Below are 25190 nucleotides of genomic sequence, written 5' to 3'. Positions count from 1 at the left end.
CCAGTTGAAACCATTGGAGAAGTCAATGAGCATGATTCTCACACTTCCTCTCCAAGTGGAAGCGTGCACACAGTCGCTGGTGCATGACAGCATCCATCCCCATTGTGGATCCGATGTATGAATGGAAGACATCCAAACACTCAGGGGATCAAGCCTGCTGTAGAAGCATGGCGCGTCTCTCCCTCACCAAGCTGAAGCAAGATGAGATTCTTTTCACATCATAATTAGTGCCCTGTGTTTTCTCACTGACGTGTTGGAGATGTGCTAGAGGGCTACGCTGAGGTGACAGACACATAGCTTGAAAACACCTAAGCAGATACTTTATAGCTCTTCAGTTTTACTTCACATCCCTCATCCACTGATCAGATGTTCCAGGCCACCCAGAGAAGACGTGATAAGGACCTCTTTTTATTTTTTGAATCAAGAAATAGGGGAGAAGCAGGCTGCTCTTGACGGCAAGCCAACGATACTGATTCATGCCAATAAAAAAATATTATTAGAAAGGTAAGATTTAAATAACAGGTTTTTATCAGAGTTGATATGATACAAAATTATAGTCAATGTGACAATTTGCTCTATTTAAAAACAAATGTTATTTCCTGTAGAGCTCCAATGCGAGCAATAGAGCACTTATTCCCCGCTCCCACATGTATGAAATTTGCATACACAAGCACACAGAGGTGATGAAAACAAATAAGTCCTCCATCTGATGCAAAGCTGTCTCACACAAGCGAGCAAATAAACATGCTGCTCTTATTTCCAACGCCATCAGGCACCCTTGAAGCGTACTCCATGGAAGAGGAAGTGCATACTGCGGCTCTTTGATAACACTTCAGAACCAACCTTTGCCAACTCTCAAGCACAAATGTTGCTGTGCTCTTTCTCTGTCACTGACAGTTAACAACTGCTCATTTTCAGACCACTTAAATGAATATTTTACGAATTCTGTTTCCATTTATATGGTGACAATGTCTACACAGAACAGTTTTAAGGATCTCTCGCGTGGAACTTTGCATATGTTGCATAGTGTTTTCTGATATTTGCAAATGGGGAAATTCCTGGCATTTCACTGCAGTGCTGACACCATGACACATGCAGAGCGAGGCTCTTAAGCTGCAACAGCAGTAGGTGGTGACAGATGTGTGCAATGACCTATCAACAATACTCCCACAGCAACATTTTCTTTTCAGACTGCAATGTGAAATACAAGAGTGAGCAAGAACGCTTTGGGCATGTGCAAGCCTCAGCACTAAGTTGACTTGATAGACAGAAACAACAGAGCTGTAAGTTGAATCTATAATGGATGGTGGCATCTTTAGTGTGTGCCGCTCATGAAACAGCAATCAAAGTACGACCTCTAAATCATCTCAGAGGTGAAATATCCCTGAAAGATGTCACTCCTCTGCGACACACACCACATGTGGTTCTGGTGGAGATTGCATTTCCACCCACCTCTCCCTTGGCATCTGGTGGTTAGGATTGTGGTGACAACGGATGCTGAGGCCAAAGAGCTTGCGGGCAGTACGCTGGATCTTGAGCCGCTGGATCTCGAGGGAACTCTGCAGGAGTCTGTAACGGGCTTGAAGGTCCCAGTCACTGCCCCACAGGAGGTGTACGCTGTTGATGGGCAGGAAGTGAGTGGAGGGCAGCCTCTTCAGGAAGGACTTGAACTCATCTGGATGAAAGAGAGAGATGCATAGAGGGCTGAATAATTGCAGAGATAGAAGCACTTATTTACATATGTAAGTGTGATGGGTATGTGTGGGTGTAGTAGGGGTAGTAATACTTCATTTGTAGTCCTCATTTAGCTCCAGACCTGACAAACTACAGGTAATACCAACAGTTAAGTGTCTCTGTGAGGTGTTGTCTTCAGTGCCCCTCGGCTAGAACCTCCAAGTCTCTGTGACTCTCCAGGAGGGACGGGAATGCCAGTCCTCCAAACGATACACTGTGCTCCTCGATGAGGAGGATGGATTATATTGTCCAAAATGCTAGTCAAAAGTCATGCACAGGTTTTAAACTTGTGTTTTAATTTTGCAATTTTTTTTAAAAGAATATATACCTTTTCATAAGGAATGTGTCATATTATGTCCGTTCAGTTGAGCAGAAGAGATACCAGCTCTGCTTTTGTAATTGTGTAGCTCCTCGTAAGCTTCGTATGTTGCAGTGAGTCTTTCATTTATTCTTTTGGATTGCCTCTGTCTCAAGCCTTTGCAGAGAAATGAAAGCCTGCGTGCAGTAAGCATCATCATATTCTACATTTTGCCCACCAGTGGTCATAATGATTGTCCTTATTTTCCTCCGGCTGCATCTGGTAATTATCTCTTGTGTCTTCCTCAGACAACCCAGCTGTCTGACTCAACACTGGCTCCAGTTTTAGCAACAATGGGCATGAAAATGTAACTGAAACTGCAGGGTTATAAAAAAGTTAAAAAAAAAAAAACCAAAAAAAAACCCCACAAGGCATCTGAACTCTGATGTCCCAAATGAATGAGCATCTTCATAAATAACCGTTTAATGTCGGCACTGAAGCTGCTAAAGTCTAAACTCAACGTCCACACAGTCACACCTCAAGCACCTCCTGTATAGAACCTACAGGAATACTCCCTTGTTGTGAAGAAAATATTGCATTAATGAGCCTTGAGAATATGCGAAACATTTCATTTAACTGTTTGAAAGAAAGAATATCTTCAAGAAATCTAAAAAAAAAAAAAGGATGCAAAGTTTATCCAAGCCTGCAAACAGTCCTCTCCTGCTGACCTCCTCAAGAGGGTTTAACGGCATTACTGAGACTTGTCTTGAATGTGGGTTTTTTTTTTCAGCCGCTGCAGAGAAATGTCAGAACTTTCTACTCTCTCCTTCCAGTTATGCCAAGAGTTCCCTTCCCTCATTTCTTCTCCTCCCCTGATGAATTTGCCATACTCCTCCACCCAGTTTTCAGAGATGTCAGATGCCAACATCACCCTTTTCCGAGAAAAGCTTTGTGTCTCCAGAAGCCACTATTCACAATTGCCGGATTTCCTTCCACCCCAAAAATATCCATTATCAAGTCATTCCCTGCTGCCAGTTCAACTCTTATGCCAAGGCCTTCACACGAGCTTCAGCACAGTCAAGGATGGCTTCTATAATACTGCTTCCAAAGACTCCACGTCTTTCAAAGTCACCCAGCATAGTGACTACGGTACCGGAGGAGGAGTAGATTCTATCTGGAGAAAAATCAAGTTATTCCTCTCAAAAGGTTTGGATTAAAACCAAGAAGCGGGAAGAGTGATTATACAGCATTTCTATGGACGCAAGAACATCATCTTCCAAGATGGAGCCTTTTCATTTTGCATTACATGCAAATGCAGTAGTTTGTAAGGGAGACATAATAACTTGCCATCAAATTCAAGAATTTGACATATGTAAGTTTATTATTTAATGTCATTCACTCTTTATACAGCTTGAATATTGCTCCAATTTCCCTGTTGTAAAAGCTTTGGAGAGTAACTCTGGTAGTAGAGGTGCTTTTTCGCACGACAGTGATACTCTTTGACCAGGTGATGGGCTCAGGACAGTTGGGGTGGAGCTGGGGATCCTTACTGCTACTGTCTCTTGAGGAAAAATGTGGACAAAATAGCTGCTAGCTTGTTGAAGTGTTCCCTTATAATTTGTTCCTTTGATTATTTTAGACCAATTATGCTTTAGCAGAGAGGCAGGTACAAGATTTTCCTACATACAGTACATGTCCTCTGATTCATGCGCTTCATCAGAATTCTGATTTAATACGCAAAGAATTTTTTTTTTCTGGAAAGAAAAAAACCTCAGCAGCCTATTTCTAAAAAAAATACTACACATTGTACCTTTAATGCAACTGGTCAATCAAAGTTGGAGGATTTTCCAGCTCACCAGAGTTCTCAAAGTCTTTGTAAGAGGCTGCCCAGGATTCAGACATCCCCAGCAGAGTGTTCTCCATGATTTGGATGTCGGTGATAGGACAGTTGCATTGGGGATACTCCTCTGCACACTGACAGATGCACTGGTTGTTCCGGCACAGGTACTCTCCTTCTCCATTGCACATAATGTAGCTCAGAGCTGACTGGACAAATTTTTCCTGCAGGTATTCTGGGAAAATGACCTGAAGACCTGTAACACAAACACAGGTGGGTCAATGAAAGTGAAAATACGGCTCAAGGGGGGAAAGTGCATCCGTGCTTTGTTCAGTTCCCTTTTTTTTTTTTAAGAATGCAAAAATTAGCAAATAAAACATGTAAAAAAATAAACAGACTATCTACACTTTCACACCAATGTATAACTGTGTGTAAGAGTTTGCAGAGTTGGCAAACATTTTATGATCTTCAAATACACATTATTGATAGAAACACTGTAAATCAAGATACGGTCACTCAAGATAGGATCTCAAAATACTGATTCCGCAATGATAAATACTTTACAAAACCATGAACACATTATGATATCTTAGTAAGTGAGGAGAAATACCTCTAAAAAAAAAGCAGAAATTACACACATATGTTGCATAAGATATTTAATATGAGAATCTCTTGAAACAACTGGTGAGAGAAAATGCAGACGGGCTGCTGTAATGTAAAAAAAACCAAACAAACAATATATTGCATTATTGATATTTTGCCCCATCCAATATGCACCTATATCAAATGTATGTGTACGCTCAGAGTATAAGAAGGTATGTCAAATATGAAAATGGTAGAAAAATGGCTGACTGTCCCTCTGCGTATTCGTTTGACAACATATAACAGTGATTGATGCCTCCTCCTGTGTGCAGTGTTGGTTTATTTGGCAAAGAGGTATTTCCAGTTGTTGGCATGCATGCATGTGCGCGACACATTTACCTTCCCATCTGTGTACAATGAGAGTTGCCATCTCTTGTGTTTTTCATGCTCAACTTTGCAGAAATCTGCTAATCACACACTAATGACAGTCGTTGATTTTCTAATCTAAAGGCCAATTTACAGCTTTCACTCTGCTGGCAACATATTTATAATTTTTAGACCGTGGTCCAATCTATATCTCACCCAATAGATCTACTAGAATTGAAGCTTCGACTCACAGTAAAGCCTTTCTCTTCAGGCCAGGCCTGGAAAATAAATCCCTAGCTTTACAAGCCACTGGACTGGAAAAGAACTAAATAGAGTTTTCCCTTCTTGTATGGAACAGCATCTTGGCGAAGCAATATTTTCTTAATAGGGTTTACTTGAGAACAGACAGTGCTTCAGCAGAAAAATATGCAACCAGGAACCAGAACATTACACATTATTGAATGATGAATGATTGCTTTATTTTATTTATTTTTTTCCACTCACCTATCCCCCCACCCCCTTAAAGGTAAAAAAAGAAATCCATAGATGCAAAATCAACATAATGTAGCTAAAATGAAAGGGAAAGTAGGCGTATCATTCATACGATATTATTTTCAGGGTGTTGACAAGATCTGGAATATGTTAGTTCTGACATGAAGAAGTAAAACCATACTGTGTTTAGAAAGCAATGTCTCCGTTGTCAATTATACACTCATTAGAGAACCTGATTTTCCGACTTCAAAAGGTGAATAGCGAAGCCAGAGATTTTAATGTCGTTATAAATCCAGAATTGGAGTTTAAACAAGGGCTGCACGGTGGTGCAGTGGTCAGCACTGTGGCCTCACAGCAAGAAGGTTCCGGGTTCGAGTCCCGGCTCGGGCGCGGGATCTTTCTGTGTGGAGTTTGCATGTTCTCCCTGTTCCTGTGTGGGTTCTCTCTGGTACTCCAGCTTCCTCCCACAGTCCAAAGATATCAAGAGGGGACGAGGCTGATTGATACTCTAAATTGACCGTAGGTATGAATGTGAGTGTGAATGGTTGTTCGTCTCTGTGTATGTAGACTCCCTGTGGATGGGTGGGTTCTGTCCGGTTGACAAGGCTGACAAAGCTGTAAATTGACCGTAAGCATGACTGTGCCTGTGAATGATGGACTGGCGACCTGTCCAGGGTGAACCCCGCCCCTCGCCCGTAGATGCTGGGATAGGCTCCAGGCCCCCCGTGACCCTTACTAGTAAGGAATAAGTGGAAGATGATGATGGAAGATGGATGGAGTTTAAACAAAACTAAACAGGTCATCATACAAAAACAGCATCAAGCTGACGCAGCGGACAGTGGTTAACAGACAGATACTAATCTGAAATATTTCGGAGCTTACATTAAGAGCAGTCCCATCTTCCGAGGTAAACATTGTTAAGAAATATTCGCGATGCTTCCACTCGATTAACAAAGTGTGAACCAAAAACATTCCTGACACCGCACACAAGTAGAGGGAAGCATCCTATATTTGAACATGATCTGTCATCTTAAGTCTGACAGGAGGAAGAAGTTACAGGAAATAGTAGAACATGGCCTTAACAGTCTCAAGAAAGCCATAAAAAGCAGCTGAGTATGAGTAGTAAAGCTAACCCAATTATGAATGAACTTTCTCAGCAACGCTCAATTTTACCTTTGAGCCATAAAAATACTAACAGCTAACGGAAAAATCCAGTAGAAATATTTTGTCCCAAGTGCTGTTGCGGTAATAAAAGCAACTCGGATGCGGTTGATGGGGTGCTGCTCCTGACATTGCTGCACTGAAGGTGAACCTGCTATGTGATGTGAGTAGTATTCTTTAGAATGAGTGATTGGAGGTCTTTTTTATGCAAATTTTTTTTGAGAAAAGTAATTTTCTGAGCCTATATGGTGTCATATTTAAAGCTATATAAAGTATATATCCATATTTCAGTAAAGATCTGTGGAGTCATGTACTACAACATCAATACGTTTCTGCTTATTACAGTAAACTGCCTATTCTTGTAGTACCTCAGTTCACTCAGTTCCTTTCTACACCTCATCAGACGCACTGTCCATCACTGTTGAAGGGAACAGAAGGAGGGAAGGATGGAGGGAGTAAAGTGGATGGATGGATCACGTCTGACCACAAAAGAGTTGAGTTGCACGAGGCTTTTTCTCCATCGGGCCTGTCTGTGGCCCCTGGATCCAATATTCATTTAGCTTGATGTATTCCTGGGCTTGAAACTTTAATGTGATTTGTGGGAGAATCCAGATGGCAAGTTCACGGATCAACGCTGCTCACTGACAGTGCTGGTGCCAACGGCCGGGTGCACAATAATACAGAGTGCTTCAGCCCACCCTCTTTCTCTCTTTTCTCCATCCATACCTCATATCCCCACCCCGCCATCAAGCACATACACATTTCCCTTTCTGATATCAACGTGTGTGCTGGGAGATTGCAGGAGGAACGATTCGGGAAACTCAACTTGCCTCTATCAGTCTTGTGATCTCTTGTTTTCCGATTTCTTTATTTTTTTTGTATATTTCCCTTTTCTCCTTCTGAGTCTCTCTCTTCTCTCTCTCTCTCTCTCTCTCTCTCTGTACTCTGCACACCTCTCTCCTGTCTTACTTCATTAGACTCACTCCTACTCCCGCCACACTCGTGCGCATGCCCCTTGACTGGTCCCACATCATCCTTTGGCTCCCATTCACTCCATCAATCACTCCCCTCATTCCTGTTTCTTCACCCCTTCTGCTCTCCACTACATTCTCCCGCTGAGCACGTACTCAAGTATTGGAAATTTGATGTCTTGTCCTCCCACTCTAGTGCAGAAATTATGTCATGCAATAAAACTAAATCCATCAATGTTTGCCAGCGCAGTGGCAGGGAATGTGTAAGAGAACTGGAGTCTATGGGCCAGAAAAAAAGAAAAAGAAATGAAATGAGAAACTAATCAGAAGAAAAACATTTATCTTTGCTGGCTTTTGTGTGGGAACGACACAAGGTGAGAGGACTATGCATCTTGGATCAGGTATGCTGCTGGAGAATACTTGATGACAGAGTTGGGGCTTACATTTACATCATTAAAGAGCTGCTGATGAATTGAAAGGTGTACACTGAAATTCCCATGCAGCTGATAACCTCTAAATTCATGCTCCGTCAGTGCACATAATTTCCTGCAACCCCTAGCCTGCTCTAAATAAATAGCACCTCAAAATGGCAGTTTAACCTCATTACATACATCAAGGGCTGATATATTTCATTCATGTACGATGGCTCTATATAGGCCCTGAAATATTCCATCAAAATGGAGACTGTGACTTTGCCTATTATGTCTCTTTCGAGAGTGCTCTATTTTTTTTTTACGTGGTGATAGATGGGGAGTGTAGACCACAACTGAGGCTTGTAACTGCTTTGGCAAGCGGCAGCCTGCTCATTGCAATGCCATGCTCCGCCTCATAAGTTACACTTTCATTAAAGACTAATTGACCATTGCGTGGGTGCAATTTTGCAAAATAATCATTACTTAATCCACTGGTGCAATAAAGTGCATTACTTGAATAGGGCATTAAATTACCATTGGAGGTTATCGTTGCAGCCATGATACAAAACCACAGACTCCTGAACTGGAATATTGCCGGCTGTTTCTCCACAGGTCGGACCTCTCCCAGTCTCCCCATCCCCAGATACTTAAGACAGAGGAGGCATATCGTTCTAAGATTTGCTGCGTTGGCCCATTTCACACTAGAGCTCCTCTTCCATAACTATGAGATAAAGGTGCAGCTTAAGTAGCTATTTATCCACTTTTCATTTCTTGGCATAAGGCGCTTCTCTGACAGTGTGTGTTGGACCTGACAGAGGATAACACGTTGCACTGGAGCTGTTCTCAGCTCTCAGAATATGTTAGCATTTTTTAAGAATGAGCTGTACTTAGCATTCAAATGGATAATGTGTTGATGTGTCTGTGCTGGGTAGATTATAGTAGATTATCATAAGTGTTCTCAGCACTCTGGAAGCCAGCACCTTGTGTTGTCAAACGGGCCTGTCAACTTTAAATGTTGTACTACAACCTTATTTAGGAGTTTGTGTGTGGCAATAAATGTGTGTGGGGGGCAACTTACATATTTCCACCCCTTTCATCTCCTTTCGGCACTATAGAAATATATAGACGCACCTCCTCAGGAAAGCATATATTTGAATCAGCAAAACAATAAGTGGACAAGTGGAAAATCCTGTTTCCTAAACGTCCCAACACACAAGTGCCTGCACATGTGATACACCAGACTGTATCTGCGAAGAACAGGAGCATATTGTGTTTCACACAATATCTCTATATAGCGTTAGCTTTGAAGAAACACGCTTATGCATATTGTTACACAAAAGGCAAGCAAGGATGTAGGTGTGGTAATCACCGTAAAAGCATAAATTATATATAAAAATTGCTTTGGCATTCAGAGCATGTTGCTCCTGCCTTTGTGAAAAAGAGAAATGCCAAAATTGCATGTTGCAGCAATTGTTGGATTGAGGAGGGCAGGCTGTCTGGAGAGGCAGATGAGCTCTCTGCGGTGCTGAGTTATTGCCAATTGTGTTGCACACTGGTTACAGATGCCGAGGTGGAATCAGAGAAAAAGTGAGTTCACAAATAGTTTTACTTTCCTTTTCCTGTCTGCAAAGTCAGAGCTATTTTTTGTTGTTGTTGTTTTTGTTGTAGGCATAATGCCCAATTGTGAAACAGAATTTTAGCAACTGAAGTAAAACTGAGGGGAATAAATGCATCACACTGCAATTAGAGATGTTTCTGTTGGCGTCACATCACTTGCACGGTTCAAACGATTCCATCATGTGTTGCCTTGTGTCCCTGCGCAGCGGTAGCAGCAGAGCTTCGACTGGTGTGATATTGTACTAGTCCCCCACGTGCATGTTCGCGCACGCTCTTGCAGAAATCACATGTTTTACAGGGGGGGGGGGGGGGGTGAGGGGAGGGGAGGGAAGGGTGTGGTGGAGACGAATGACAAGCTCTGACATTTCCATTTCAGCTATAAATGATACAACTGCCCTCAAAGTGTCAAGATGTGCTGTAAACAGTCTCAGATCAAAAGCTGAGATCTACTGCAGAAATTACATACAACTTCTTGTGTACAGAAATAATGTTCGTCTTTTTCCATTCGTGGGGCACATATGCCAACAATATGCTGATTTCTAAACAAACCATAGCCTGAAATTAAGAGTGAATCAGGATGCAAGTTAAGTTCTTTAACTATTTCTTGAAATGAATTGTGTGGCTTGCCATAAAGCATTTTCTGCCTCTTTTACACCGGACAAAAACAACACAAAACAATGAAAAAAAATACGAACGCCTACTAACATCTGTTTTTTTGTCTTCAGTGGGAAACAATGAAATTAGCATTCGCTCCAGAGCCAAGTGACTCAACAGTCGTCACAAGTATTCATCAGGGCCAACTCTGTTTAATACAACACAAGCAGTCGGAAATGTAAATTTCTGCTCCTCTTCCAGTGGTACACTTGCACAGAAACACCATTAACACACCCATCACCAGGCCAGTGCAGTCTAGTTCCACCAGAAACACCGGTACTTTACCTTTAGAGTCTACAGGCTACGCACAGCGTGACACATTTATTCTAACAAGTGGCACCAACTCGCTGCTACCCTTTGACACAGCTTTCAAACTGAAAGTGGCTCCAACGCGCAGATGTGATGGATTCATATTTTGCCGCTTGCCATGTGCCATGTATGATGCCGTTTCTGGATACTAAAAGGATGAATATAATGTCAGCTGTTTTCCATAACTCCAGAGCTATACCAAATGCATTTAAGTCATTTATTAGTTCTGGACTCTTGGAAAGCAAATCCAGATTTGACCCGATTAACAATTTTTGGATTCAGCTGTTCAATATAGGCTCTGCTGCAGGGAGAGCGAGCTCAATAAAGTTTGTGTTTTTATGGAAAGGAATTACAGTGTAGCTCATGTTTAACAGGAGCCATCTGAACCAGTAGCAGATTTCAGGATGGTGAGCAAACTAGGTGGGGCTTTTCTTGACGGTGGCACTGACTGCAGCTAGTGTGTTTGGCCGCTCGCCTTGCTCGCTGGGACATGGAACCAACTGGTCATCGCTAATAGTCCGAGTCAGAGAATAGCTTCACTTAGATGAACAACCATAAGTTTGAGATCTAAAAATCTACATTCTTGCCAAAAAGATGTTTAAAATAAGAGCTCCAACAACAGCAGTCGTGTTCCTCTCATCTTTATCGGAAGGTTATCTTGAGGTTACCCAACTGATGAGTTGAGCCGAAGGGAGCAGCCATGGTAATATTTCCCCTGTAACTACTCTATCTCTTGTCTACGTCTTCACATACATTTAGGTCTTTCAACATGATGTCCTTTGATAACTAATATTCTCTTTATCTTCAATCACTGAGATCACCCTGAAACTGTATGGAACCCCCATGGGAAGCCTACCTTATACTTTGAAAACCACTGATAGAAGCCTTCAATACTTTAAAGGCCCTTCTAAATACAAAAGGATGAATAAACCTCCAATCAAGTGAAGAAACAGCATGTGACAGAATGAGTAAAAAGACTGTGCAGGCAGCCATGGCACTTGCAGAAATGTCAGTCTGCAGTTGGCAGGACTGAGTAGGGAGAAGAGGAGATTTATGGTCGTGCCGGTCCAAATGGAAACTCACTCTTGATTGACCACTTCCAATAGAAAGCTGACCTGCAGGTCAGCATGAGAAGATTTCATCAGGTGCTGGGGTTTAACCATGTTAGAAAAAAAAAGGAAAAAATGTGTGCAGCCATCCATCTTGAAAATGATCCACCGTTATCAGTTCTCTGAGCAAAAGGACGCATATTTTTTATAAGGGGAACTGTTACATGGGTCCATTTCAGGGGCTGTTCCAGGAGGTGGTTTGATACCTCGGACGATCTATGAACTAGAACCGAAGTTACCCCCATCTTCTTTGAGTTAAAACAACTTGTCTTTTCAACTGTGCAATTGCTATCATGATCAAATATCCTTTTTTCAAGTTCTGAAGTGGGTCTGAGAAAGAAGATAAACAAGAAGCTCAACTGCGATAAGGAAAATGCAGTGAAAGAGAGCAGCAACTAAGTCGGCGGGAGAGGATGAAAATACTCGTGTTTATTGTTGCGCTCATCCAACATTTGCTCTTCATCAAATATTTCTCTCCATTTTGCTCTGCTGACCAAGGACATTGTGTTTACTGATATGCTTTCGTCTCCAAATCTTTTTCTTTCTTTCAACAAGTCAGTCAAAAATGAACCGCTTAATTGATTTGTATTTTGTTTGTCCTCCTCATAATGTCGTCAGCATCTTCACTTGAAAAGAAGGACAGGCATCGAGCGACAGAGCAATGAGTATCTAATTCATCACCCTCAGCACGACTTGCCTACAGGGCCAGTTTAATTTATTTTCACTTCACCACTTTGAAAACTGTTGGCTCAGGCTATTCTAACATATTCATAAATCTTCCAAGATAGGCTCATGGCTCTTCCAAGATAGGCTCTTGAGGAAACTGGAAAAAGAGAAAGGAAAGAAAGCATGTGTTGGGGATTGAGAAAAGCAAATTACTCTGCTTTTGTTTTTGTGCTAATTTATGACAACCATATGGAGGTGATTGGGACCTTCCAAGGTAATGGTTCATGAAGATTCCTTTTATCCTTCTTCGCCCCAGCTAACATTTGGAACCGGTTTTCAACCAGTGGTACATGTTTTGTCCTGTTTGTGTTGGATATCAAATACAAAATAATTTCCATTCCTTATGATTTAATGAAAGGCCCTGCTTATCTTTATACAAGTCTTTGCTGTATGTTAATTCCCATCTATTAAAATAAATGACAAATATTCACAATTTGTCTTTTTCTCTCTCTTTTACCAGGTCGAGGCAGATGGCCACCCACCCACAGCTCGAGTCGGCTCTGATGTTTCTGCCTGTTAACATTTTTTTTTTTTCACGGCCACTGTCATGGGGGAAATTTTGGGTCTCTTTAAACTAAGTTAATTTAACCTTCCTTTAGTGTTCCGGTCAAATGTGACTGATTTACAAATTTCATAAATCATAAATAGTGGGTTTTTTTGTGTGTGTGTGTGGATTGCCTCTAGGCCTTATATTTTGCCACACTAGGCCTCGGAATAATAACTTCGCTGATCGTCACATTCAATGAATTATGGAAAAGCAGAGGAGTTAACTTTATTACACAGCTGTGAAGTTCAGGGTCAAAAATGACGACCGGCGGAAATGACGGTCCCAGACTTCCTTGAGGCAACGGCGACGCAGGCATACATACAGACACCCAGACATGTCTTGTTTTTTCAATCAGATGTTTGTTTAGGAATATATTTGCTAAATCTTTTCTCATGCTTACCAATGTAGGCTGATACATGGTTTCACACCTTAAAAAGCTAAAGACTAACAGGGAGATTTTGTGCTCCTGTAAGAATTAGAGACTGCAAACCAACCACCCATCCATTTTCTATATGGCTTATCCGTTAAGGGTCACGACATTGGGCGAGAGGCGGGGTTCCTCCTGGACGGGTCGCAAGTCCATCGCAGGACCATCAGGAGCAATTAGGGGCTCAGTATCTTGCTCAGGAATACTTGGACACCGAGGGAAGTGAGGATCACACCAGCAACCCCTTCAGTTGCCAGATGGCCACTCCATCTCTGAGCCATGCCACCCCTCAAGCCAACCATGAGTACCTCAGTAAGAGGGCGCATCAAACACAGGAGAAAGTTCTACGTACGTGTTTGGCTCCAGACCTTCCCGATTTGTAATGTTCCATGAGGTAACTGAGGTGGTGATAGAAATAAAACTGTTGATGAACAGATGGAAAGAACTAGGAAGTTAAAATTGTCCAAAACCAGACTTCTCTCTCGACCATGAAAGCTTAACAATGAAAATCCTGGCCATTTAACTACCAAATGCTTACTCCCACTTTCATTTAATTCTCAACCCTCAATAGGATATTTTAGTTTCAGGTCCCACTGGAGAGATGCAGAATACAGACAAATTAATATCCCTGATTTTCTCGGCTTCTTCCTAAAAACAAATAAAAAACAAATTCATGTGGGAGAACAAATGGGTATTTTAATCCCTATTTTAATAAATATCAATATTGCGTATCTTTTGTTTTGACCAATAAGAGATGAATAATACATCTATGTTTTATTGAATCTAAAACTTTCGGACTGGGTTGAAGCGTTTACACATGCGGCATCTGTTTTTGGCTCTGTTGGAAATAATGACATATCCAGACATCTGTGTGTACGCAAGGTTATTCTTTAATTTGCCTTGGGTGAAAGCTGGAGACAGCGAAAGAGGGAATCTATTTGTTCTGACAAGGATCGATGAGTTCTTGAAATAGTCTCTTCTAATAACACATTTGAGCGCCCCCTTTTTTTTTTTTCTTGTAGTTTGCTGCCAATAAAACGATGCATATAGTTTGCACTTTGACACTAAACCTGCCCAGTTATTAAACTAAAACTTCACCGGCCACGTTAAGTTCAAGAAAAGGAAAGATTGGCGTTTGATGGATCAAAGCTGTGCATCGTCATGCATGAAATGTAATGTGGGGAAAAAAAAAAAAAAAAGTCATTGCAGTGCCACCTTTAATTATGATGATGGGTGGGAAAAAGGAAAAAAAAAAAGACAGAAAGCTCAAGGTGTCGGTTAATATGCCAACTATTTAAAAAAAAAAAACAGTAGGAAAGAGATGGAGTTTTGGCTTTGATAGGTAGTTCCCTTTATGTCAGATTCCACTACAGCATTCTCATCCAAATCTAAGTGAAAGCAGAAGGCATATCCAGCGAGTGTCATATCCGCATTGTGTTATCTGTGGCTCACAGCCTCACAAGCTCACAAAGAGCCGACCACAGGGGTGAGAAAGAGAGGGAGCGAGAAAAATATTCCCTTTTGAAATTCTGTCATTTTGAAATGACGGTATAAAGTGTCTCCAAGATAAATTTGACCACAAGTAAATTCACCGGCTTATTTTTTTTTTCCTATTTATTTCTTCTTTTTTTTTTGCCTGTTTGATTTGCACCAGAATGCTGTGTCAAACTTTTCTCCAGCTTATCCCACCAAAGCAAATAACTAAGGAAAGAAAGAAAGAAAAAAAAAAGCAATATAAAATGTTTGGTCACAATTATTTTCTCGTGCATATTTTAAACAAAGTTTTGCGGTTATATTTATGCTTCAAGGTAGATAATGCACTGGGTTTGGAAAGAAAAATAGAGGTAGGAAAGGGGGGAAAAAAAGCATGATTAAGAGTTTAATTAAAAAAATGAAATGGAGTGGATTTTCTATTACTGCATCCTTGCTGTAACTCATAACGTACTGCATATTAAATCGACCCTCTTATTTAATGCATAACCAATTAAAATAGCCGGTCTAGATTAAAGGTTTTAATAAGTTAATTCATTTACAAAAGACGAAAGCTGCAGCATGTAACAATTGCTCAGAGACCATTGTTTCTATGAAATATGGAAACTCTATCGGTAGAGGCAAGGTAATTAAAAGAAACATTTATAATTTTAAAAATTTGGAGAATATCAAAGGTGCCACCACGTTACATAGCATCTCCACATTAAGCATAATCACTTCTACATATATTGAGATGACCCACAGCTAGTTCACAGCAATGTTAGCCGTTAGCTAACCATAAACATGGTTGTGCGGTCATCTTCCACTTGTCAGAACATCAGCGAGGCTTTGAGGCTGTCAGAGCCAGTTAATGCAGAAGTACGTTTCTTCAGCTACACCTCCCCTTGGCTACTCCGCTCCGAGCACACCTGATGACACTCGGACATCATTGATCACCTGCACCTTAAAGGCAGAGGAGACCTTTGTTACTCCCCTCGTCTCCCGATGGGGATGTAACTGAGGTACTGCCGCAACATTAATGAGACATACCCACAGAGCAAAATACAGTGAGGCTCTGCAGTATCCTAAAGAAATAATAATCAACCCAAATGGGCTGCAGACGGTTGTGACATATATTTGTACTATAAATATGAAGTGACAGAAGATTACCTTCTGACTTTGGTAAACATGTCTTACAAACAGTCTCACCCATATATCCTGACAGCGATCAGGGAGGCCAGGACTTCACCGGAGGATGGATGCTGTTAAAAGTTTGACCCTGCGTGTGACATCTCATCCATCTGAAGTGATGGAATGTACACAAATCAGTTTGATCCTGACTAATCCTGCCCAATGTCAGGGATATTTTATAATTACAAGAAAAAAAGCAAATAATGAAGGAATTTCCAGGCGGGCACATTCTTCACCAGAATTTGATAGCTATAGCTGTATTTTTATATCAATTTTTTTCTTCTGGTATTGTTTTTAAAATGTATTTTTGATCATTGTACAAGATGAGTTAACTGTATTCTTCTAATCATGCTATACATCGTATTCATTCATTAAAACGAAATTCCACAGCTGCAGTATGAAGAGCTAACGCTGTTCAATCACTGCTGGAGGAGAAGGGGGCCACAGTCAAAAAATATTGACACCGTTAGCTCTTTGCTACAACTTTATTCCTGAAATGGTTGATAAAGCATCAATCCCTTTAAAAAAAAAAAAAGAGAGAGAATGAAATTTAATGAAAGAAACACACATCTGCAGTGGCTCTGCAACACAGTTAGCTAGCAAAAAAAAATTGCATGCTAATCATTTGTGAGTTTGTTATCTATATTTAATTTCTTTCCATTATTTCTGTAAATTTGCAGCCAGTTTTTTTTATGTGAAGATACATGCCTCTTAAAACTCGGGGCTTAGAAAAGATTTAGCTATTTCTCAAGAAAAATCACAAAAAGGTGAGTGAATAAGTGTCATTGGTAATAAACAGAGAGGCTCACAAGTCTTTGACGTTCAGTCTCAATCTGATGATGGCAATGAGTGATCATCTACTGTAGGTCTGGCTTGATCAGAGCTTACCCATATTGAAAGAATGGACTGTATTATCCTCCCTCCTCCAATAAGTCCTGAGCTATAGAGCTTGGAATGCACTAACATGGGACAGCAGCCTGATGCTAAAAAGATAGTGCGCTAACGTTTGCTAACAAGTGGCTGACCATTTGGGATGAGTTTTAAGGTTGGTGATCTGTTATTTTCATGCCTCATACTTTGCACTCTGCAGTTTTGTTTTGTGTTCTTTTTTTTTGTTTTAGAGCCTGAGGGAAGTTGTTGTATCCAAAGGATATGACAAATGGCACGATGGTTCCAAGGGACGTGCTCGCCATGAGGTGCTAAAGTGTCTGTCAGGTCAATGGGAACAGAGTGCACATGGATAACGACACAAGCGCACTGAGAATGAAATAAGTTTTGGCTCGTCAGTCCTACAGTAACTCACTAAATTCACTGGGCAAAAGAAAAAAAATAAATACAATTGTTCCTGAGTCCCAAACTTGAGTCTGAAGTCTTTTGAGTTTGGGTCTTACGTGAAATCCTAAGTCACTGTGTGTGCAATTTAGGTGCGACTTGGAGACTTAGGTGCCGAAGTTGCAAAGTAATTCTCAATCTCTGGTAAAAACCATGACAGCATAACAACTGAGAGGAAATTCTCCAAATAAATGTACAGTATTCTCCCTTATTGGAAGTGGCACTTTACTGAAAGACATCCAGCTAAGTTTTAAATCCTCCCCCAAGTCTTTCTTTATACATGTGCAATTACAGTATGTCAGCTTGTATTTGGCTGGACAAACCTGTAAATGGTCTGTAAATATGTACCTTAACTATACTCAAAGTAATTACTTACACACACACACACACACACACATATATATATACATATATATATATATATATATATATATATATATATATATATATATATATATATATATATATATACACACACATATATATATACACACACACACACATATATATATATATATATATATATATATACACACACACATATATATATATATATATACACACACACACACACACACACACACACACACACACACACACACACATATATATATATATATATATATATATATATATATATATATATATATATATATATATATGTGTATATATACGGAGCGGCAAAGCTAAAAAAACCTTCATGATTTATCACCACTTTTCTGCTGCATACTGTCAGAGTGTTCTGGCTTCACTTATAGATTTAATGTCACATGCTTTCTTCATGTTAACATGCTGAATGTCAGTTTTCCCATTCATTCTATTGATGCCTCACATTATTGCCTGTTTCCACCATGTTTATGGACAAGTGTTGGTGCTGAAATATGAACAATTTCTCACCCAGTCTGACTTTGTTCTTTGTACACAAAAAAAAACCCCTGTTCATTCATTTATTTAAGTTTTCCAAGTTTAAACTTGAGTCTCCTTCTATCATTATCTTACCAAATGCTGCTGAAAAGTCTTATTAAGAAGAAAAGGAGCATTAATGCAGTGCATCCTTGAATATATACTGTACCTCGAGTCCCCATAGAGATTTCCTGATATGACACAACACGATACACTTTGGTTAAAGAAGAAAATACCTCATCATCTAAGACAATGAGCATCAAAGTGTGCAGAAAAGACATGTCAGTGGCTTCTCAGATGCAGCAAGGACAGGCTGAGTGGAGTGGGTGGGTTTTTTTCTTTTTCTTTTTTTTTTTGTCTCTTGGCACTGACAGGACTAGATTAAAAATACACTCACTTTGTAAGGAAATGAGGGAATAAAGAAATTCAAAATGCTACTTTAAAGCAACAAGGGTTGAAATTACGGCATCATTTAACAGAATCAAGGAGGGAATTTGTCAGAAGACTTGGACACATTTCAAGCTCCTGAGAGTTAGAAAGAGAGAGAGAGTTCTATTATGATTGAATTGTGGGAGCCAAATAGAAGAGGTTTGATGGTGTCCTCACCTTTGTGCCCTTGTTTGGAATTTTTGAGTTATGTATGATGCCTGCATTGATCTGTCAGCACTAACTGTTTTCAAGTCCATGTCTCAACACTTGAATGTACCCTTAAAGGGAAACTAATGGGTCAGATAAATCAATGCAGGACAGCTCTCCTGCAACATTTGAGCACTCAGCTTGGTGAGGATGTGGTGACCAATTACAAAAGCATAAGAAAAAGAAATGGGAGAATCGCATTCCGGTTAGTGATTTTGATTTAATTCGTTAAAACCTTATCTGGAATAATAACACCTGAACAAGAAGTAACTAGCCCCGCCCCCAGCTGCTGCATAGCTCCCACTGAGAAAAGTGTTAAGAAAAACCAATACGTTCTTGCATACACAGCCACAGCCCTTCACATCAGTTTTTTTGGTATTTTCTGATTTGAAATATGTGTTATTAGTTTCTCTGAAATGATGGAAATGATTTATGATTCATGCTGCTAGCAAATTGCAAAGCTGTTGGCAGAGGTAAAATTAAATATGTACATGTGCATGTGGAACTGGATAAAAGCATGAACCCCTCCGCAGAAATTCTAGTAATTGCCACTCTGTCCGAAAATATTTAATCAGCATTCATAAACACCACTCAACATATCATCTGATTTTTGTTTTTGTTTTGTTTTGTTTCCAGATTTCGACCACGCGCAATTTGGAATTTCTAGGTGAATTCTAATAAACATACAATAATAAAGACCATCTGTGTTTCTCCGTCATCTGCTTACATTTGTTGACAAAGAGGAAAATCCTTGTCCTCACATGCTGGAAGTACTTTTTTTTTTTTTCATTCTTTTTTTTTTTTTTTTTTTAAAGGAGAGAATCGTAGTGACAAAGTAAAATAAGCAGCTTTAAAATGCATTTCCCTGTCGAGTCAGATAACGTTATACGAACGATGACTGAATTTCCTGGGAACAATAGAAAAAGTCATATTCGCCCTTTAAAAAAAAAAAAAAAAAACTTTAATCCTCGCAACACGGGACTTTGGTTCAGACCTCGGCCTGTGACCCAAGTCGATGAAAAGGTTTAACTTATGCAAATGTCACATGCCTGCTAGGACACTTCTAGCTTGAGAGGCGCACGCACAGTCGATGGTTCACTGAGGGGTGATGAAGACTGATTACTTCATGGACACTTGTGTTTATGACAGAACGCAGCGCAGTTAATTGGATCGTATTATTTTAGCAGCTTGTATACCTTAAAAAGCTCCCACTGACAACGTGTCCCTTCATAGGCTGTGAAGTGCCATCACTTTGAAAATGCTATGCTTGTTGAAGTAAGTGACACCCCCATCAGATGTGTTTCTAGTTCAAGCCAGAAATAATAAATTGCTCTTAAGAAAAACAAAACACAAAATGAATAATAATATTTGAAGAACTCTGAACATCCCCCTTCACATTATAAACACACATTTATTCCACACACGAAACCATCTGTCCGCCCATCCATCCATTTTCTTCTGCTTATCCTGTTAAGGGTCGTGGGAGTCTATCCCAGCAGCCTTTGGGTGAGAGGTGGGGTTCACCCTGGACAGGTCACCAGTCCATCTCAGGGCCAACACATAGAGACAGACAACCATTCACACTCACAGTCACACCTACGGTCAATTTAGAGTATCAATCAGCCTCGTCCCCTCTTGATGTCTTTGGACTGTGCGAGGAAGCTGGAGTACCAGGGCTTGGACCCGGAACCTTCTTGTTGTACGGTGACAGCGCTAACCACTGCACCACCTCCACATGAAACCAATATATCACTTTATATTATATAAAACTCATCTGAAAAGCTTTTTCACTTTGAGTTATTATGAAACCATAAGAAAGGCCCTTTTTTCCAGGCTTGTCATCTATCAGTTTTGTGACAAAAGTCTTCAAAAAACAAGGCTTAGTCATGACAATAAAGCTTTCTTCAAAACCCTATAGAGTCCTTTGGGTAAGTGGCAGTTGAGGACTTAAAAGAGCTTCTTTCACAAACCACATAATTCTCAGATTTTTAGAGGACAAGTAATGATCTCTTCAGAGGAGGACAAGAAGCGTATAGCAGGGTTGGACTGAAAATGCGTCACTGAGATTCTCCTGCTGGTTTCAATAATCAATTTGTTCAAACACCTGACCGTAGATTACCAATCTCTCATAACTCAGTCTCTGTTCCCTCAGTAACCGCTGCTGTCTGCAGTGTTCCTGCATGACATTGTTTTAAGATATTAACATTTTCCCTGATAAAAATCAATAGTGTATAAAAAGTGTTAAAGTAGAGAGGGACGTGCACATGAACGCACATCATATAAAGACAGAAATGTAGCATCAAATCCTAGCAACGATTTTAAAAATCCTTTATCACTGTTTGTAATTTTGAGGTGCCAAAAAAAAAAAAAAATGGAGTCATCCATGCTGCCTTGTGATGTCCAGTATCACAGGGCACCATATGGAAAATCCTGATATGATTGGTTTGTTTACCTTGCAGATGAAGCTTGCTCTCGGGGCTCTGCAGAAGGATGGAGCTGACCGAGTCCAGATTGTCATAGCTACTGCACCCAAGTGGTCCTGTCCGTGTCTCTGTCACCTGCAAGAGAAACAGAATCCAACTGAAAGATGTATTTTCGAAGCAAGTGTGTGTGTGTGTGTGCGTGCGCGCACATGCGCGTGTATTTTAAGCGCCTTCGGGGACTGTGTGTTCATGTTTTCACATAAACAGAATCAAATTTCCATCACAAGTCCGAGCAGTAAATAAAGTGGCGATGATAAAACATAAAGAAATGTGCGATAAAATTTAAAAAAAAAACAAATATCTAAACTAACTTAAAAGAGTGTATAAATAGAAGAAGGCAGCCTGCACAATGCTTATTTAGATTTATATCAAACTGAATAATCATAATAACTTGCTCTGGTCGCTGTTGCTGCTGGCCGTCATCTCCACGCATGTGCCAGAGTATAGACTGACGTGTTGTAGCTTTGCTATATCATACTTACACACACACACCATTACAGGAGCAAGGTGTCCCAATAAGTTGGATTTATGGCTCTATTTTGACATGTTCAATCCATGATGTGAAGCATTGACGTATATCGTATCATAGCCGTTTATCTGTGACAATGTGAGAGTTACTAATGTAAGATAACAAATAAAAACAACAAATAACTTGTCAGTTATTCATTTGTTGTGACAAGCCCAAAAGACAATGAAGCAATAATATAGTAAGGGTGTGTGGCAGTGGGGCGCACCCGCTCTTACATGCTGCTGACACGTCCAGCCTGCTACCAGGATGGGATCTCTGCGCTTTAAAGAACTTTTACGACACTCGGAGGGACATTTTTTCCTGAATGAAGTGCCTGCTCTCTGCCAAAGAACTGCACTGAGACATAACGGTAGCTCCATCATGCCCCTCCCGAGCTGCTGTCAAAAGAAATAATGACACCATTCCGATGTGAAGAGGCACCTTTAAAATATACACCCTCCACTTTTTGCAACCCGAGATAGGATGCACTTAAAATTAAAGTGTGGGATGAATTTTCTTCTTTTTTGAAGGGCCCCTGTTTGGTAAGCTAGTATTGCTATAAGGTTGTACTGTAAATGACCAGATTGGATATACCTGTAGCTAGTATCACATCGTACTGTATGTTCTGGAAAATAAAAACATGATTGACTATCATTTAAGTGAGAGGAAAGAATCCAGCGAAGGGGAGGGAAACACAAAGAATAAACAAATGAATTCTTTATCTGTTGATGTGAAAGAATGTTAAGTTAAAGGTTGTTCCATAAATCAGTGCATCCCTATTTTAAATCCTTAAAACTCGTCACTGACATGTGCCAAGCCCTGAGTTAGAGTCTTGAGGGTTTCATTGCTCCCGTGGAACCTGACAGGAACATCACATTGATGGAAGACTGAAATGACCACTTCGTCTGTGAGATGTCCAACACTTGACGCTCCTCGGTGGCTCATGCGCGCTCCACTTTGTGTCTGTAATTGACAGCGTGATGGTGTTTTCCTGTCTTTAATGTTGATACTGCACCAGATGGTGCGCTGACAAGCAAGAAATTAGACAGATGTATATCGTACCCTTGGCATCAGGCTGTTTGGGGGAAAATGCTAAATTGTGTGTGGCGATGGCAGATAGGAACATACTCTGAAGGAGAACTATACAGTCTTAGTATTCAATGGCTTGGCTCTTGAATAAATCTATATTGCATGTCATTGTGGGAAATGTAGAAGTCGTATGAAAGGGCAGTAATGTGATATCTGTTTGTATGCATTATTTCGTCCATTTAACTTCACAGTCAGTGAGTGGGTTCACATGCACGCTTCCAGTTGAGCTACACAGCTGGATTGGGTCCCTCACCGGGAGAGGAAACGATTTTGACAGAAATCATGTGCATTATGTTTCCTTACAGTCGGGTGGATCAGATTTACTTCCAGCAGACCGTTTGAGTTGCCTACCAAACAAGTTAGCAAGCAAGCAGATTTAAATTCAAAGACTATGACTGCAAAATAAAGAACGTGACAACGGCTTCATGTGAGACACAATACGGTTTGTCTCCTCACCCGAGCACCTGTTAGACCTTGGGGTCAAATACCACAACCGGACCTTTGAAACATCCTGTAGCACCTCCATGCATTCACAACCTCATTATCACAATAATCCCGATCCGAAAAGTAGAATCCAGCATCTTTTTATGTACTTACTGTATGTAGTCCAGTTTGAGTTGGACCGAATCTGGAACCCATTGGCTACGTCCCACAACATAGCCTCTGGGAACAGAACCCAGTATTTTGTGGGTCCAGCAGATATCAGCTCCATGTTATCTTTGCATTTGAGCGTCACCACCCACAAGGTGGGTTAAAAATAGTGGATGCTATCAGTCCAGTAATGCAGGCATAATCAGATAATATCATTTCAGCACATGCATCTGGATCTTCTTGGTTGGATTAACACTGAGAGGAAAAAGAGAAGGCCAGTTTAGGGTAAAATATGCCTGCAGAGCATTTGGAACAATAAAGACATAGACAATGGACCCTTGGCTCAGTCATCAGTCCATCAAATGCTTTAAAAACATGAGGTTGTGATTCTCATTTGACAGGAGAATGCGATGCATTAATTGCAGTTTTTAATATGACTGGCTAATAATTACCAAGCGAGTTCCTTCATAACTGAAATCATGATCTTCTTTGGGTTCCTGAGATCGATGACAAAGTTAGAATTTCCCATCACACCATCATATTGATGGATGCTGACGGTGCTTTTTCCTCCCTTTTTGTTGTGCGTATCGCCAGATGAATTACTTCCTTCCAAAGGTTGTGTTGCATGATCCATGGGGGCCGAGCAAAGTGTGAATGTGTCCTCTGTCGCCGACGGACATCTTCCCAGGTGGCAAAGCAGGTGCATGCACAAATAAGCTCAGGCACATTTATTTTAGTTGTTACACATGCACATTACACACACGAGCGTGCGCTAATGGATGTGCATAAACATGAGCTTGCATAGCCAGTTTAGAATTATTATTCCAAATTGGGAACAGACATACCCAGCTTTATGGATTAGAGACTAGCCCTGGTAATCTCAATGACCTTAGGAAAGAAGTGTGCAGCACTTGTTAGGCTCTCTTCTCTTTCTCTCCAGCACACACCATAAGAGTGCACCAGATTATGAAAATGGAGTATAACGTAATAAAAATACGAGGAGCAATCAAAGGACTGAAGTGGGCCAAGGGGGACATAGAGGATTTGGATTATTAAGCAGAACACAACAATGGATTCCCACTGGGCCCAGACTGTATCACAGCCCACCGTCAGAAACCACAGTTCTGGAACATCCTCTCTAATTGTCATCTGCCATCAAGAAAATGATCTAAGCAAGTAAACTGATGCACATGAGATCCTGACTTTCCCCCGTTTCTGCGGGCAACCATCTCTAAACGTGCTATTCCCTGAGCCCCCAGTATTACAGGTTCCTGCGGTAAAGCTCACACACGGCAGCTCCAGTACATCATCACGTTGTATGTTCGGCAGCTACATTGTTGCCGTTCAGTGAGTGACACGAGAGCATATATTTACTTTTATTAACGACATTAAGGTGGCTGCATTGACTGTGTTCAGCACGTGTGCGAGTTTGCAAATACCGTTTGAAATAAATTTGAATGAAAATTTGAGTTCTTGGCTCAATTTTTTCTGTTGCGTAAGCAATGTAATGGGAATTATGTCGAAAAAAGTTGTACACAACAAGTTCTATTTTCAGCTCTATTTTGAAGTTTTCTGTATAGAGTGTAACAATATTCTGGCCAGAATCCATACCAATGTGCAGGACTGAGTGCTGCAGCCCCTCTATTATTATTAAAATGAATCTCAAGTACTGTCAGCTCAATACACCAGCCATATAGATAGATAGATGGATGGATGGATGGATGGATGGATGGATGGATGGATG

General features: G+C 40.6%; 1 protein-coding gene across 6 annotated transcripts in view; it reads right to left on the bottom strand.

Moving 5' to 3' along the window:
- Positions 1 to 25190, bottom strand: part of brinp1 (bone morphogenetic protein/retinoic acid inducible neural-specific 1) — a 163769-nt gene that overhangs the window by 9588 nt on the left and 128991 nt on the right. For all 6 annotated transcript variants that reach the window (XM_086187161.1, XM_086187162.1, XM_086187160.1 and 3 more), the window contains 3 exons: positions 21228 to 21333; positions 3889 to 4125; positions 1453 to 1675 (listed from right to left, as the gene is read on the bottom strand). In XM_086187161.1, the coding sequence (XP_086043287.1) occupies positions 1453 to 1675; positions 3889 to 4125; positions 21228 to 21333 (566 nt within the window). The remainder of the gene's footprint in view (positions 1 to 1452; positions 1676 to 3888; positions 4126 to 21227; positions 21334 to 25190) is intronic.

This window comes from Aulostomus chinensis, chromosome 19 (assembly GCF_037954235.1).
Source record: "Aulostomus chinensis isolate RoL2024-O1b breed Wild chromosome 19, RoL_Achi_v1.0, whole genome shotgun sequence".
Classification (NCBI taxonomy): Eukaryota; Metazoa; Chordata; class Actinopteri; order Syngnathiformes; family Aulostomidae; genus Aulostomus; species Aulostomus chinensis.
The sequence above is the reverse complement of the archived record's forward strand: the minus strand, read 5'-3'. Positions and strand labels throughout refer to the sequence as shown.